At 44.4% G+C, this 16,877-nt stretch overlaps 1 protein-coding gene across 1 annotated transcript in view; it reads right to left on the bottom strand.

Moving 5' to 3' along the window:
• FBXW10B (F-box and WD repeat domain containing 10B) overlaps positions 1-16,459 on the bottom strand; it is a 29,701-nt gene extending 13,242 nt beyond the window's left edge. Inside the window, 10 exon segments of the mRNA XM_057500833.1 lie at positions 191-339; positions 3,803-3,924; positions 6,853-7,053; positions 8,605-8,714; positions 11,597-11,719; positions 12,509-12,636; positions 12,712-12,912; positions 13,556-13,571; positions 13,911-14,059; positions 15,774-16,459. Coding sequence (XP_057356816.1) covers positions 191-339; positions 3,803-3,924; positions 6,853-7,053; positions 8,605-8,714; positions 11,597-11,719; positions 12,509-12,636; positions 12,712-12,912; positions 13,556-13,571; positions 13,911-14,059; positions 15,774-16,278 — 1,704 coding nt within the window. The 5' untranslated portion in view covers positions 16,279-16,459.
• Positions 16,460-16,877: the final 418 nt, after the last annotated feature.

Below are 16,877 nucleotides of genomic sequence, written 5' to 3'. Positions count from 1 at the left end.
CCCCCGCCCCCCAACTCAGAGTGGCCCCTTGGGTGTGGGGGGTCTTCCCCATCCGCCCCTCAGGACCTCCCTTTGGTGACTGAATTTGATTGCTCTAGGGTGGTCTGAGGAGCCACGTGGGGGAGACCATCAGTCTCGTGCAGTCCATCCCCCCATGCCCCGCTCCCCCCACAGCCCACCACCCTCTCACCTTTACCAGCTGGGCTGTGACAATGTGCCACACTTTGACTATCCCCCGCTCACAGCTGCTCACGATGTGGGTGTCATTGATCCTGGTGGCCAAGATGGGGTCTTTGTGTTTAAACGTCTTCAGGCACTTTCCTGTCTCTATGTCCCACTCTGAAAAGCAGAGGCAGAGAGGGGGAGGGTAAGTGGGGAGAGAGGGAGAAGAAGGCAGGTTACAGTGGAATTCCACACCCCATCACAGAAGCTAAGATTAGCTGAGCTGAGCCATCGAGTCAGATGCTGCAGCCTGGCCCAGACCTCCGCAGGCTCACCCCCCAGCTCCAGCACCTGCAGCACAGAGCTCTCTGACCACAGGCCCTGGGATAGCCTGCAAGGTGCAGACCTTGGGCTCTGACCCTGGAACAGCCTTGGGGGCCAAGTGCTGGACTGAGCATCTCCTGTAAGCCTCCTCCTCACACTGAAAACTGCTTGCTATTGAGTAGACCTCAGGAAGATCATGGCATGTTTCATGGCATCATTCTTCCAGGGTACTATTCTCCTGATCCACTGCTTCTATCCCCAAAGGAAAATAAAGCTATCCATCCTCATTATGTTTAAATGTACCTGAGCCTGACTTTTGGATTTTACTAATTGCGAGACTGTCACAGCTGGGGGCAGCTTTAATGCTGCTCCTACATAGACGGCGCTCCAGCAGCTGCCCAGCACACTCCAAGGGTTGGCAGACAGGTGAGTAGAAGGGAGGGTGGGAGAACAGAGCTGAAAAGAAGAAGCTGGAAGTGGGCACCATGTATTCTGGGGTGAAAACATTAAATTTAGCTTCAGCAGCTCCCAGAGCACGTCAGTGAGCAGAACATATAAAATCTAAGACAAAATAAAACCACAGGTGACACTACAGGACACCAACAAGCCAGGCACCATTCAAAGTGCTTGACGTGTGTCTGCCATCTTCAGAAGGCAGGTACTGTTATTATTCCCCACGGCACAGATGGGCAACCTGGGAGGTTCGGGAAACTACTCAAGGTCACACAGGTAGTGAGCAGACTGACCTGTGACTCAGACCCAGCCAGTCTGGATCCAGAGGCCACGCTCTTCGCCACATACACAAGGTGAACCCTAACTATATAAGTGTGCTTTGCTTCACTTAGTTTTTAGATCTACATTGGCCCTTTTATCAAAGTATCAAAAAAAAGTCATCAAATTTTATCAAATGGGAAAATTGAAAGATGAATTAAAAGGTTCATTGGTGAGGTACCCTGGTTTAAAGAATTGAAAAGTAGAGGGTTCCCTTTCAGGTCTCTAACTGTCTCTTTTTTATTGGATCTTTGCAGGTGGGAAGAGCCCAGGGGAAGCAGGCAGGCCCGTGGTGAGGGCCAGGATTAGGGTGAGGAGGGAGGACTTTGGATAGTTTTTTCAGCATGTATTTTGTGCATTAATTTTGATTTTTTAAATACTGCATTAAAACAAGTGTCTTGATTACCAAAGCTCCTTTGGTGCCCCCTTAAGTTGCACGCCTGGGATGAGGACCTAACTCCCCTTGCCCCAATCTGGCCCTGCCACTGGCCCCACAGGCTCGGAGGCCTTGTCTGCCCTCCCATCTTCAAGCCCCCACCTTTCAGCCTGTTCTCTTCTCCTCAGAGCAATCATGGCAATGAGACTAGGAGGGCAAAGCAGGCATGGGTTGGGTACCTTAGGCAGGTGTGAGTGTTGCATACATAACACCATCCAGTCTCCATTTCCTATGTGTTTCTCCTCCACCCATGCCTAACATGCTGTGGTTTCCTGGCCCCTTGCTTCTCTGTTCGCTCTTTCCTCCTGCTCTGCAGGGGAAATTTCATCCATACCTGGGGCCTCCACCTTTCATTGTAACTTACAACCACCCAATTGACATCATCTGGAGCCCCAAACCAGTAAAGCCCTCTGCCGTCCTCACCTGATGTCCTCAGGAATCCCACACTCATTGTATTAGCTTCCTATTGCTACTGTAACAAATTTCCACATGCTTAGTGGCTGAAAATACAGTTTACACTCTTACAGAAGTCAAACATGACTGCACTAACGTCTAAGATCAGGGTGTCAGCAGGGCTGTTTCCTTTATGCAGACTTTTCCTTCCTTTGCTACCTCCTGAAGTCACCCACATGCCTTGGCTCATGGGCCCCTCCCTCCATCTTCAAATCCAGCAATGGTGCATCTAACCATTCGAACTTAATCACATCGCTAAGTCCCCTCTGCCCTGCAAGGTAGCGTAGTCACGGGTTCCAGGGATTAGGATGCGAACATCTTTGGTTGGCCATTATTCTGCTACCACTCAACCTGTCCAAAATTGAAATCAGCACCTCCTCCTTCTTCCTCCCCTCTCCTCCTCCTCCCCTACAGTCCCTGCTTCCATTAGTGGCACCTCCATATACCCAGTGACCTGAGTTCAAACGTCTGGCCTCTTCATCTATCCTTCGGTCTTCCTCACTTTCCTTATCCAACTGGAGGTGACATTCTGCCGATTCTCCCTCTAGAAATCTCCCTCTGGTCTGTGCCATCTCACACAAACTCACATCCACCTGACTTTCTTCACACTCGACTGTTCACAGATATTCTGAAGACGCCACAGCCATTCTCTAAACTGAGTGGTGTCTTGACTTGTCCTTCCCACCCAGTCACCCCTCTCCACATCTTTCTTCCATACTATCCTAGAGTTCCCTTCCTCAAATATACATTTGGTCATGTCGATTCTCAGCTTAAGAGGCATTTGTGGCCTCCCATGTCCTATAGAATCAAGTTCAATTTCCTACCCTGATGTAGAAGGCCCCTGACAACCTGGCCCCAAACAAACTTACCAGCCTTAGTGCCAATTCTACACATGGCAGCTCAGCTGTACCGAGCAAGGGGAAATTCTCTGAATACTCTGTTTTCCCCAACCTTCTGTGGATTTGCCTGTTCTGTTCCTTCTGCCTGGAAGGTCCCACACTCTATCTCTGCCTCCAGAATTACTCATCCTCAAGACCACACACAAATAACACCCTGTCTGTGGTGTTTTCCCTTGTACCCCTATTTCCATGGTCCCTTAGAACTCCGCATGTTGATCAGGAGCGCATGATTTAGAGTCAGATACCCTGAGTTCAAATCCACTCTCTACCACTTGGCAGCTTTGATTTGGGGCAAGCTGTTATTCTCTCTGAGTTTTGGATTCCTCATCTGCATCCACCCCACAGAGCTCTTGTGAGTGATGAATAAGATAATATATATGTAAAGCACCTATCACGATCACAAAGTTAGTATTCGATAAATGGCAGCTGTTATTATTCACATATTTATTATATCTTCATTATATATTTATGTATCTATCTTCATTAGGAGACCATGAGCCTCTGGAGGAAATAAAAAGCCATACCAAAAAGGCCAATCACATTCATTTTTTTCCTTAGCACCTAGCACAATGTCTAGCATATTGTAGGTATTCAACAAACAGTTGTCAAATGAATGGATCAATAGATACAAGGATGTGTGGATGGATGGATGAATCGAACACTAAATGATTGCCTATACAAATGAGCAAAACAAGTATTCTGGCAACCCGTGGATTTGGGAAAACTTTGTAAAAAGTTTAAGGCATTTCTTTCTCACCTTTCACCTGGCAATCTCTTGCTCCAGATACCAGCCTGTTCTTACATAAATCCATGCAAGTGATTGTCCCCTGGTGGCCACTGAAGATTCGTATGCAAGCCCCACTTTTCAGATCCCAGTATCTGCAGAAATCAGGCCAAAAAAAATGTTTTTGAGGTTTTCAGAGGGCCCAAGGGAGCATACTGTATAGACTTCCTTTGGATCAATGGGTAGTTGGAAGATGGCAAAGTTGCATGGTCAAGCTCAGAATCAGAGGCCTGGATTTGAATCCCAGTTACACCTATTAGGTGTAACTTTGGGAAAGTTACTCAATTTCTGTGTACGTTTCATTTCCTCACTGATAAAATAGAAATGATAATAATAGCGGTTACCTCATAGAGTTTTTGTGAAAAATTAAATATGCAAATGCACCAGTTGTCAGCTAGGGGTGATTTCCATCTGTAGGGGACATTTGACAATATCTGGAGACATTTTTGGTTGTCACAAGTGTGGAGAGAGGTGCTGTTAGTACCTAGTGTGGAGAGTCCAGAGGTGCTGCTGAGCATACTAGAATGCACAGGACAGCCTCCACATGAAGAATTTTCCAGCCCCAAATGTCAATAGTGCTGAAATTGAGACACCCTGAATTAATGCATGTAATGTCAGAACAGTGACCAACATGCAGAAAATGCTTGATAAATGTTAGTTGGTATCAGATGGAAGAGTTCCTGGATAAGTTACTGAACCACTCTGTACCTCAGTTTCTTCATCTGTAAATTGGGGATAATAATGGTACTTACTTCATAGAGTTAGTATGATACATGGCACATAATAAATGATTAATAAATATTCCTTTTCTTTTCCTTGGGATGTTTTAAGCTTTCTCTTCTAACATTTCCAAAGGTCCTATGGCCTTTCCTGTTTGTCAGACCCTATTATGCACCTACAGTGCATTTAATGATGCCCCAGTGGTCTGAAAAAAATCATGACTTTAATTTCTGTTTCTAGCAAAATGGCCAACCATGTGTCCAGATTTTTTTCTTATTTATGCAGAAAAGGTATTCGATAAACACTTTTAGAAAAATAGGAATAGAAGGAACTTCCATGATTTAGGAAATCTATAAAACAGTCATAACAGCAAGTCTTATGCTTAATGGAGAATGCACTCTCTTCAAAAAGGCAACAAGAAAAAGATGCCTGCTTTCACTGCTACTGCTTAACTGGGAGGTCTAGGCGAAGTTAGATTGAAGAAAAAGAAAAAGGTAGTATAAGTATTAGAAAAGAAGATGATACATTATCATTATTTCCAGTTGATAATATCATCTACATAGAAGAATCAAATCAACACTCATACTTTTAGAACTAATAAAAGGTTACCAAGGTTGCTGGATACAAGATCAGCCTATAAAGATCAACACCATTTCTCTATACCAGTAATAACCAACTTGAACATATAAACATTTTTCATTTCATTGTGATACCATTCACAACAGCAGTAAAATGTTTATAGATATGAAAGAATATACCAGACTTTTATAAAGAAAATTTTAAAGTGCTAAGAAATAACAGAATAAATGTGTTGCACAGATTAGTCTATCAATTCAGTACAACTCAATCAAAAGTCAAGTTAGATTTTTTAAGTGTATAACTTACTCTAAAAACTGAAAAAAAAAACTGTCACTAAGTTACAAAGAAAAGGAAAGTGAAGAATAGAACTTGCCCTACCATCATATATTAAAACATTCTGCAAATACATAGCTAAAAACAAAACAAATTTAAAAAATTTTAAGGAGGGTAGTCCCAATCAAAATCCAGCAGGTTATTTGTGAATATCAGCAAAATTTATATGGAAAAGCATAAGACCCAAATCTCCAATACAATACTGAAGGAAGGGAACAAGGTTGGGGGACTGACACTACCCCATTTCAAGGCTTGCTATAAAGCTACAGTAATTAAGGCAGGGTTGTATAGGTTAAAGAATAGACAAATAGATCAATGGAACAGTATAGAATGCCCAGAAATAGAACCCTACAAATCCAGTCAATTGATGGCAAAAGCAATACAATGGAGCAAAGACAGCCTTTTCAACAAATGGTGCTGGAACAACTGGACATCCACATGCATAAAAGTGAATTTAGGCACAGACTTTGTACCCATCAGAAAAATTAACTCAAAAACTCATGTACATATGTACCAGACACACATCCAAGAATATCTGTGGCAGTACTCTTTGAAAGAATAAAAAACAATAAACAATAAAAATATCCATCAACAGAAGAATAAATGATTTATAATATATTCATCCAATAAAAACTAGACCTCAGTGAAAATTAATTAATTTCTGCTACCTGCATCATATGGACTAACCTCAGAATGATAGTTCAGTGTAAGAATCAAGTACAGAGATGATTTTTTTAATATAATTCCATTTATGTTAAGTTCAAAAATGGGCAAAGGTAATCAATATATTTGGAGATATACAAATAGGTAGCAATCAATATATTTGGAGATATATAAAGAAATACAAGGGAATAATTAGTATGAAATTTAGGATACCATTACCTCTGGCTGGCAGGAAGAAAGAAGCAATGAGAGGCATGTGGTGGGATTTGGGGGTGGTGATGTCCTAGTTCTTGGCCTGACTAATAAGTACATGGGTACTTACCATATTGCTTAAAAATATATGTATATATACATATTTAAACACTATTTTGCTTCTATACCATTTTCCATGCCCACAAAAATCTACTTTCCCCTGCAGGAATCTATAAAAAGAAATATAAATTATGCTTTCATCTAAGAATCCTTAAAAAGATACTTTCTGATTCATAGTCTTCAACAAGCAAATAGGCCTGATATTTGTTGTAAATCTATCTCATTCAAAATTTAAACAACATGCAGATTCATAGTTTTTAACCTTGCCAAAAAAATTTGAAAATGTGGGCTATTCTAGAAGTCAGTATTGTGTAGGATAACTTGGCAATAAATACGAAAAGGCATGCATGTTTCTTCCCCAAGCTGATTTTGGGCTCTCGGTGGGGCGGGGACCACAGCCACCTTGGACTGCTCACCTGATACTCAGGTCATAACTCCCACTCAGTAGAAAGTTTTCCTTCTCACACAAGAAGAGGGCACGGACACTCCCAGCATGGCCTCGGAACTCTGTGGGTATCTCCTTTACTTGTACAATGTCCAGAAGCCAGATCTTCCGATTGGATGACACAGCTAACAAATCTCCCCCAGAACAGTGGATGACTCTCTTTCGGTCCCACCTGAATTGCGAGGGTAAAGGATGATCCATGAAAGAAGAGTTAGTGTCCTTGCTGGCAGTCACTGGATACAGTGGCTTTCACCTGCCACAATGGTTTAGGAAAATTCAGGGCCGTCCAGCAAGGGATGCAGCAGAAGGCAAGGCCTAGTATTAATGGGCCCTGGCGGATCCCTACCTCACACTATAACAAAATTTCAGGTAGATTTCAAACCTACAGGCAAAAGGCAAAACTATTAAAAAATTATGCTAATGTATGATAAATTCCCAAGAGAATAGAGTATGCATCATCTCCCAAATTTAATCAACCATGGAAATCTTTTTTTCTTGGCAAACCTCAGTGGAACACAGTTGAGAAGCCCTATACCCACTGTATATCCCACTGTTACATTTTTTTCCTTAGCCAATATCCAGTGAGCATATATCAGGTTCAAATTCCTGCACTAATAGGTACCATGGGAAATACAAAGATGAATAAGAGGACCTTGCCCTCAAAGAGCTTGTAGTCCAATAAAACAGGGTGAGTTGAATTAATTTTCCAATCATAAAATAATCAGCACATAAATAAAATATGAGGAGGATGACCAAATTTTATTGTCCAAATTGAAACTTTTTTTTACTGTGAAAGAGGACACTATTATTAATTACTTTGGGACTGCATCTTTAATTGGGATTTTTTCAGTCAACAGGGATGTATAATCACTCTAAATATGAGGAGAAATTCTTGATTTTTTAATTAAATATTTGATATGTCATATCTAGAGTTTGACCAGTCATCATCTCTTCTAAAGAGCACATGTCACCAAGCTTTTTTTAAAAGTACTAACTTCTCCCTTTTCCCTGACTGCTCTGTCTTCCCCTTAGTGACTGGTCAAAATGCAATTTGTCAGTAAGATTCATGGCCAAAACTAAAATAGAGGTGATTTTTACAAACCCTTATGAATGAAAAGTGAAGTCCTAGGCCTGAAGTCTGCCAGGAAGTTGATCATTAAAGGGTCTTCTTATGGCATATCCCAGTGATGCCACACTATGCAGTTATCATTAACACCATTTTCATGCTTAACATGGAGAGATATCCACAGCACTTAGCTGGACTGGATGGCAGAAATATGCAAAGAAAAACGCTCTAGGACAGACATCACTACAAACGGTGCTTATCTCTAGGTGACAAGATTACAGGAGACTTTCACATTTCTCTATACATTTTCTGGCATTTGGTGGATTTTTTCCCCCAACAAGCATATATTACTTCCAAATTAGAATGAAACATTAGGGATACTTCAAGAAAAGAAGAATTACATGTATGTGAATTGTACAAAACATCATTGGTCAGCATACCCAAAATTTATAAGGGGAAAGTGTTCTCCACCAACTGCTGAATGGTGCAAAAATGAAGCACCTGCTCTCCAAACGGTACCTCATGTTAGTTTGGGGCTGGAGCATGAGGTGAAGAATGACTGCCTTCCCAAATGAATGGAAGTCATGGGAATCCTGAGATGGCAGTGTGGGTGGTTCAAGGGTCCCTGAAGACCTGGATTCTGACCCCAGTACCTACATGTCAGAGAGAACGTGGATATTGTAAGTCCCACAGAAGACATTTCTCTCCTCCATCTGGACCTGCTGAGTTTCCTGGCCCTGATATGCAGTCCACAGGTTGTAGTCATTCTAACAAGGGAACACTTGGAGTTAAAGTATGGCAGCAAATTTACTCTGGACCCCAGGTGCACATCCTCAGGGTATCCCCAGGCCAGGGCACACGGACGCTTTCTCTGTGGCTGTGCCACGTGGGGATGGGGAGGGGCCAGCAAGCAGGCACCAAAGTGATCTGGGAGTTAGAAAGTATTGAGTCAAGGGTCCTAATTCTTCTTCCACCTCTGCATTTTCAGTGTTCTGATTTTATGAAATTTCGATGTCACTAGTAGCTCAACCTTTCCAAAACTGAGCTCACAAAGGATATGCTCACAAGACAGTCACAGGTGCCCTTTGAACAGCTATTTCACAAAAGTCAGGGTTTCCTGTTTTATTGCATATACCTGATAGTACAAAGCCTGCTCACAGAACTCAAGCCATATGAGAAATTACTGCTACACACTATGCATCTGCACTTCAAAGGTTTCATGCATCTGCAACCTTAATTTCTCCTTACAGCTGCCTCACAAAATACATCATTTGTCTGACAAAATACCCTCATCATTTTATGAGGTATCTGAGCCTCAGAAATCAATGTTATCAAGCCTCAACAAGGGTTCTTCCCTGCCCTTTCCAATCCCTCCCTTCCTTCCTTCTTTCTCCCCTCCCTCCCACCCTCCCTCCATCCCCTCAGCACACACTTTCTGAGCAGCTATTGCATGCCAGGCATGCCAAATTCCAGACTCCCAGTACCACTCCTTCCCAGCCATACTCCTCACTCCCCAGGAGCAGGAAATCACACTAGCAGGAAACCAAAACAAGCGGAGCTCGCCATGAATGAACACAAAGCAGACCACAGCATCACGTCTGCATCTGGGGATTCCTCCTGGGGACATCTCTTCCTAAGTCTTCTTCCAAACAGCCTTCTCCTTCATGCCTGTATTCTCTTCCTCTGAATACCTGCTTTCCTCAGCTTACTCTCCTCCTTAACCTTTAACCAAGTAATGATGTCCTCCTAGAAGTCTCTCCCCGGAATCTACCTGCCTGTCCTCCAATGTCAAGCAGTTCTAATATCCCACCTACAATTAAACAAGGCTTCCTGGCTTCTCACTGCCCAGGCTGGAATTCCTTGGCTTTTGCTCACCAACTAAGTTGTGAGAGTCTAGAAGCTACATCGCAGTCATTGGGAGGGAAAAGACCCAGGTTCAAATCCCAGCTCCACCAATGACCAGCTATGAGACCTTGTACAAACCTTGCAATATCATAGCCTTCATTTCCACATCCATAAACTGGGTGCAATGATATCTACCCGACCTATGGTGAGGATGAAGTAAATGATGCATACAAAGCCCTGGGCACCGAGCTGACACCTGTTTGACCTCAGTACGCACTGCAATCCCCATCCCTCACTAGCACGCACCTCCACCTTTTCCTGGCAGGCCCCTAAACTGCTGAGTCTTGCTCCTTCACGTTATTTTCTGATCTCCATACTACTTAACCTGTTTCTCTCTCTTTTTTTAAATTATACATTTCTAAAATATCAAACACTGCCTGGGTAGTCCTTTTTGGTCAGGCAATTACTAGCTACATCACCTACAATAGAAGGGCATTTGCTTTCCTATGCTTAACAAAGCAACAGGGTTGGAAAGAGCAGATCAGCATTCAACTTGTGTCTCTCACTCCTCTTGCTGCAAGACCTGAAACTCTCTGTGCCTCAGTTTCTTCATCCATATAACAAGTGAAGTGTACAGGCCACTCGAAGATAAAAAAAAACTGCAGGTCAAATAAATGAGGTCCAAAATATGTTTTCTCTGGCCCACATCATTTTTTAAAATGTTTAATTGGTTGCCAGCATTTAAGAAAAGCAAGGGATGTCACATAATAATTCAGATTTCTAACTTCTCTTAAAAGCTCAGATGGTCTGGGAGGTTGAGGTCCACAATAACTAACATGGCAATAATTAGCTGGAGTTGAGTGGTAACTGGCCTGTTCCAATGGGGAGTGGGCTCTCCAGTTGATTTCAGTCCCATCATCCTTCACTGCTCACAACACCCACTACCCTCATTTGTGTGACCTGTCTGATCTCTACAGACATATGAGCTGGATGGTCTCTCTAGACGCTTCTATTTCTCAGGTTCTAATTTGCCACGCACAGGTTCCTTCAGGGAAGCTAGGCTGACCACCCCTTGTGAAGTATCCTCTTGGGGCCCGTTGAATAGATTATAAAATAGAAAGCCCTTGAGCAGAGAGGAGAGGGCAGGGTCTAACAGTCTTAGGAATGAGCACCATGCCTAGATAGGCAGAACATAGAGCTCAGTCTTCTATCTACTCTTCTTCATTATTGCCCAAGATCTGGTAGGCAAGGCTATAGTACTGTAACTCTCCCCTTCCATCCTAGAACCAGAGTGAACCTGGAAGAACCAGGTAAGAAAGCTTAATTCATTGCAGACCCTGGATTTTCTGGACCAGCCCTGACTCTCCCCTCATGTTCTTCTCATTCCTGAGCTGCAGGCTCTTGCAGCTCTAGATACACGGACTGAAAGGTGTCAGGAAAACCCCCGCTACCTCTGACACTGCTCCTGACTCTCCAGTAGATGACCTGGTGCCATGCACAGAGGACACGGCCACAGGATGTGAAGTAAGGAAGAATCCTGGGAGGACAACCAAGTCCTCTCAGTCCTCTATGTCCACTCACTTAACAGATGAGGAATTTGAGGCTCAAGGCCAGGAAATGACTGGCTTAAGGACGCACAGCACAGAGGTCTAGTCTCCCTTAAGGAACGTCAGCTCCCCTCTCCTGTTACCCATATGCTATACCCTGTACCCTCCCGTCTCCTATATCCTTTATGTGAGGGCCGAGTCTGGCCCTAAGAATGAGGTGCTCACAGTTGTTTGCCCTGGGTGCCATCACAACCCACCTTTGTTCTCGGTTTCCATTTCTGGTTTTTCACAAGCATGCATTGTCCGTCATCTACCATTTTAGGAACCGGGATAGTAAGCTTGTTGGCATAATTAGGATCTATGCCCCTGATGTAAGACCCCTGCAGGACAGAAATAACACACAAAATGGCCACTCTTGGTTCCTCCTCTCCGAGAGGGGAAAAACTAGTGCTTGGCAAGATCTGAAAGATGGAGCAGCTGTGGCTGAGGAAGGCCCAGGCCCGGCCAGCTGGGCCAGTCGTGTGTGCAGAGTGGCTTAAGGAGGAAAATGAACACCAAACATCTGCAGCAAGACCAGCAAAATGCGGTGAGCAGCTCCCAGCTTTCCAGTGAATGGCCCGCCACACAGTGCCCGCTTCTTCTCACCTTCTGTACCCACCTCTGCCCAGAAAAATCCAAGCTACCCAGAATCCATAATTTGGGGTTAGACTTCAGGCAAGAAGCAGACATAAACATGCCAGAGATGATTACTACTGGAGGAAAATTCTATTTTCACCTAAAAACGTACTTTGTGATCTTGTTAAGTTTGTGTACTGTATGAGGCTGATCCACAAACATACTAATGGTGTTCTTACTGCATAAGCTGCAATGTAGCACTCTGGGAAAAAACCCCCTGCTCTGTGAGGTTTCAGGAAGCCTCTGCCTCTCCCGTCCTGAGAGGTTTCCAGGGGTGTGGTCCCTGCTGGAAGCACTGGTGATAGGAGAGTGAAATGGTGACCAGCGGGGAGGCCAGGCAACAAGGGAGTGACCGCTGAAGCCTGAGAGGTAGCAGCTGTGGGGCAGGAGGCCAGCTGAGGGCCTGCCAAGCGGACCCGAAGGCTTGCAGTCAGGCCAACCTTAGCACAGAAACGTGGCTGGCCTCCAGACTGGCCCTCCCTGATGGGAAGTACCTGCAGGAGGGCCACCTGGTTCTGAATGAACGTGTGCATCGACAGGTCCGCCTTGACCTGCTGTGCCAACGCAGCCCAGTGCTGGCTCACAGATGCACACTTGTTCAGGGTGTTTGTATCCAGCATACCTGCAAAACAGAAGATGGACCTGGGGACCTCTGAACTGGGCCATAATGGGGATCCCCCAGGACACCCCAACATACTTAGAATGTACTTGGAGAGGTGGCTAGGCAGCTGACGGATGAAGTCCCGGAATTTGCTGACCCCAGAAGACAGGCCTCCAACAGCACTCAGGTCAGGCAGGATGTTGGCGGGGGCACTCTTGGCCTTGGGCCTCCCTGCTTTTCCAGAAAACAGAGCATGCATTTTGGAAATGCACTAGAGTGAACACTTGCATTGTTCCTCTAGAGTGAAGTCAGAGAAAGGTGCATGGTTGGGTCAGCTTGGCAGTGACTCCAGACCAAAAGCAAGGCCTCCTCAAAGGCTCTCCCCAAAATATTGCTCATCAGAACCTACCCACAGGCACTGGATTTGGGTCATTTCCTCTGCCAAAATGGAATTATACCTCCTGAACCAAATACACAGTCCTTTTTGGCCTTCCCAGCACAAGGAGAGGGCTATAGATTTAAACGTTGCCCATCTTGTGGGAAATGGCTTTGTGTCTAGAATGTCCTTCAGATCACCCCAACAAGTAAAAAATGTAAACACTCTTTTAAAGGGGGAATGAATGAAATAGATTGGTAAAATGTTGACAATGGTTGACGTTGGGTGATGGTTATGTGGGTGGTTATCATACTGTTCTATCTACTTTTGAAATTTGAAATTTCCCATATAAAAAAAAGTTTTAGAATCGATGCTTTTTGTTCCCTCTAATTATTTCACATGTATGTCTTGCTTCAAAACCCACTTTAGGGGGTCCAACTAAGTTCCCCACTGCTGTGATTTCCTCCTCAAGACTGGATTCAATGCTGCAAAATAACCACTGGAGGGTTGATTTCTAGAAGTGTCCACCATGCAGGGGTCAGGGGCTAGATGGGGAATCATGGCCTGGGACAGAAGGAGACTTCAAAGGAAACTCTTGATAGCTTCCTTTCTGATTTCTATGTTCAGACATCTCTCGGAAGCACCACGGTGAAGAGGCAAAAACATGAGCTTACTGAGAGAGCTGTATCCTTTGAATCCTTGCTTCTCTCCTTATCAGATGTGGGATTAAATGAGGGACTAAATATCACAGAGCCCTACACATGGCAGGTGCCAACTGAACATGAGTTCCCCAAATCTGCCATTCCCGGACACTGTTGCCCTGCCTACCGGGCAGCTGCACTTGGAACTTCCCAGCCTTCTCTCTTTTGGCTCTCTCACTGCAAGCTGACTTCCCAGTATGAAATGCTTCCCTCTGCACATTTTCAAGCAAGTTGCCTTCTCAAGTTTTGGATAAAGGGAAGGATGTGTGCTTGGTTCGGGCTGCCCAGTAGACATGGGAGGTCTTGGACTGGGGGTTGTAGCCTTTCTCAGGGAAGAAAAACACATGGCTGGAGTCTTGATCCAACCCTGAAAACCAGAAGACCACAGCAAAGTTGCTCTTTAAGCATATGTGTGCAGGGGAGACAGGTGGAGAGAAATGGTTTTTTTCCATGTAAAATGGACCAGGCCCCGTTATGTCTGTTTTTCAGTGGGGGCCTCTGAGTCTCTGTGCAGAAATCACAGAAAGTCCCCTGTTAGATGTCACAAGTTCACCTATGATGCAAAATTACCAGAGCTCTATGCACAAGGAGAGAAAGTGAACAAGGTGTGGCCAGGAGCTGGAAGAAAGCCTGCTTTTCTGAAGCTCTTGCTTAATTTCAAGATGAAAAACTACCCTTGAGTCAAATTAGAAATTTTAATTTTTTAAGAGAGAAGCTCCTCTAGGAGAGGGCAAAGGTTGCCACAACTTATCAGTGGGTTTATGCAGCTCTAGTAGTAGTAGCTGATTCCGATGGGGGTGGTGGGGCCTGGCTTTCAGCCCCCTTACTGGCTGACCTAGGCCGTGGCACTCAGATCCCCTGAGTTCAGGCTTCTGTATAAAATTCAGGAGGCAGACTGGTGGATCTCAAATCTAACTTACAGTAAGTACCCTTTGACTTTCTTGCCACTGCTTCACTCCAAATCATCATCCTTTAATTTCCCTGAGACACTAAAGAAAGTTAGTGCCATATATTGGGACCTATCTGTCCCCCAGGTCACCCACCCAGCTTTAAAATTATTTTGGATTCTTTTAGTCCACACATATGACCACAAATCAGGTCTCATGGACATTAGGAATTCCGTACCTCCAAGAGCTCAAACTGCTCCTAACTCTCCCTCCCAGCCCTCTCCCAACCCCCACTAAACCTGCGCGTCCTATGCTGGGCCTTCCACTCCCGGACCACTTTGTAAGCTCTAATCTCTTGCCTCCCTTCTGATTTTTGTTTTGTTTTTGTTTTTGTTGTTTCTTTTTGCTTCCCTGGTCCAGCTGGTCAAACATTCCCAAGATCTTCCCTACACCACACCCTAGACCAGTGGCTCTCAAAGTGAGGCTCCCAGACCAGCAGCGTCGGCATAGGCTGGGAACATGCCAGAAATATGGACACTCAGACCCACCTCAGCCCTGCTGAGTCAGGAGCTCAGCAGGGGGACCCCAGCCCCCCCACCTCCCATGCATTAATAACCCTTCCCTGTGATTCTGATATAAACTGAAGTTTGAGAACTACTGGCCTAGGCTTATTTGTCCTTTTGCTATCTCCAGCCTCAGATAAACTGCCCTTCAAAGCTGGATTTTATGAACAACCAAGGAATGTGGTGGAATGAATGAAAAAGCCCTAAATTTCAACCTCTCAACCTGGTTTCTGTGCAGTGCAAACCAAAGGGCAAAACAACTCTGTAATTTCTCCCTTACAACTCTCCCTCCCAAATCCAGTCCAGTCTCTAACCCACTAATGCAGGAACAACACCAGCATTCAGGAATAGAGGTGCCAAACAACCATTTCTGGGCCTGCAGGATGCAGAAATCCATTTTAAATGCCTGAAATCCACACTTGTCATTTTATGATTTTCTAGAAGGAAGTCCCGTTGAACAATTTCTCCTTCGGTAAACACGATTGGGTGTCAGGACAAAGAACTCTATTCTGCCTCTGGAAAATCCCCACCTGCCTAAGCTTGTCCACACCTCCCGCTCTTTCGCAGGCTCCTGAGATCTGCCTTCCTGGTCTCTGGGGGCCCTCTGGTCGCCCCCTGTGGCCTGGCTCACCTGAGATGTGCTTCTGCTCTCTCAGAAGCAGGGCTCTGATGACGTCGGCAGCAGTGAGCAGTAACTTGGAGTCACACATCTGCAGCAGCAGGAGTGTGAAATGTGCCTTAGTCCCGTTGGGGCTCTTCCCAAACCAGGACAAGATCTCCTCCATCTTCTGTTCCACAGTTTTATCCAATATCTGGTTCAAGGAAGCCTTCAGGGTTTTCCCTACCTTCTTGCTAAGGTTGATCCGGGACCTGTTATAGATAAAATCCTTGCTCTGTGTGGTCTGAAGGATGTTTTGAAAATAGTGTAACAAGTACAAGCTATCTAACTGCTCCAGAATGCTAACTAGAAACATCCTCTGGGACATCTCACTGACCCTGCGGAACCACTCTTTGGCAGAGAAGATCTTGCAAGCCAAGATACATGTTTCGCACTTCTGGCACTCGGGGACAGAATCGCTTCCCTTCTCACAGCGGAAACAGGGAGCGTTCCTGAGCCTAGACTCCAGGTTTTCCATGATCCTGAGATGACCAGCTCATTTTATCTTCGCACATTGTTGTCAAGTCTACCAAAAGCCAGAGGGACCGGAGAAGCTAATGAATACCCCAGTTGAGCCTTTTCTAGTATAAACATTTCCCAGGGACAAACTAAAACCGCTGCGATGGATGGAAAGCTTATGACTCCCAGAAACTGCCGGTGGAAGCCTGGCTTTTTGTACCGACCTCCTAGGAAACATGGCTTTACCGTAAATCTCCTAAATCTGGCACCGCTGTTGTGGAGGCAGTTGCTGTATATTCTGAAAGAGCTGGTCATCTCATTTCTAGAACAAGAATAGCGTTAATAAATTCATAAGGACACCTTTTAATGGAAAATATATATATATATATATATATATATATATAGTCGAGCCTGGTGTTGAGCTTCAGTTGTAACAACTTCTAAATATTTGTGACTATAAAGTTAAACTTCTTATGTTTATAGTTGTTCAGTTATAAGGTAACAATCCCAAAGATCTTGAATATGTTTATATTCACTTTCTTAATTCGTCATCAAAGTAAAACACAAACATTTGATATAAATTTAAGTTAACTGCTTCAGAATGCTAACCAGAATCCC

This window comes from Manis pentadactyla, chromosome 4, assembly GCF_030020395.1.
Source record: "Manis pentadactyla isolate mManPen7 chromosome 4, mManPen7.hap1, whole genome shotgun sequence".
Taxonomy (NCBI): Eukaryota; Metazoa; Chordata; class Mammalia; order Pholidota; family Manidae; genus Manis; species Manis pentadactyla.
Note: the sequence above shows the minus strand (reverse complement) of the source record. Positions and strands in the feature narration are given on the sequence as shown.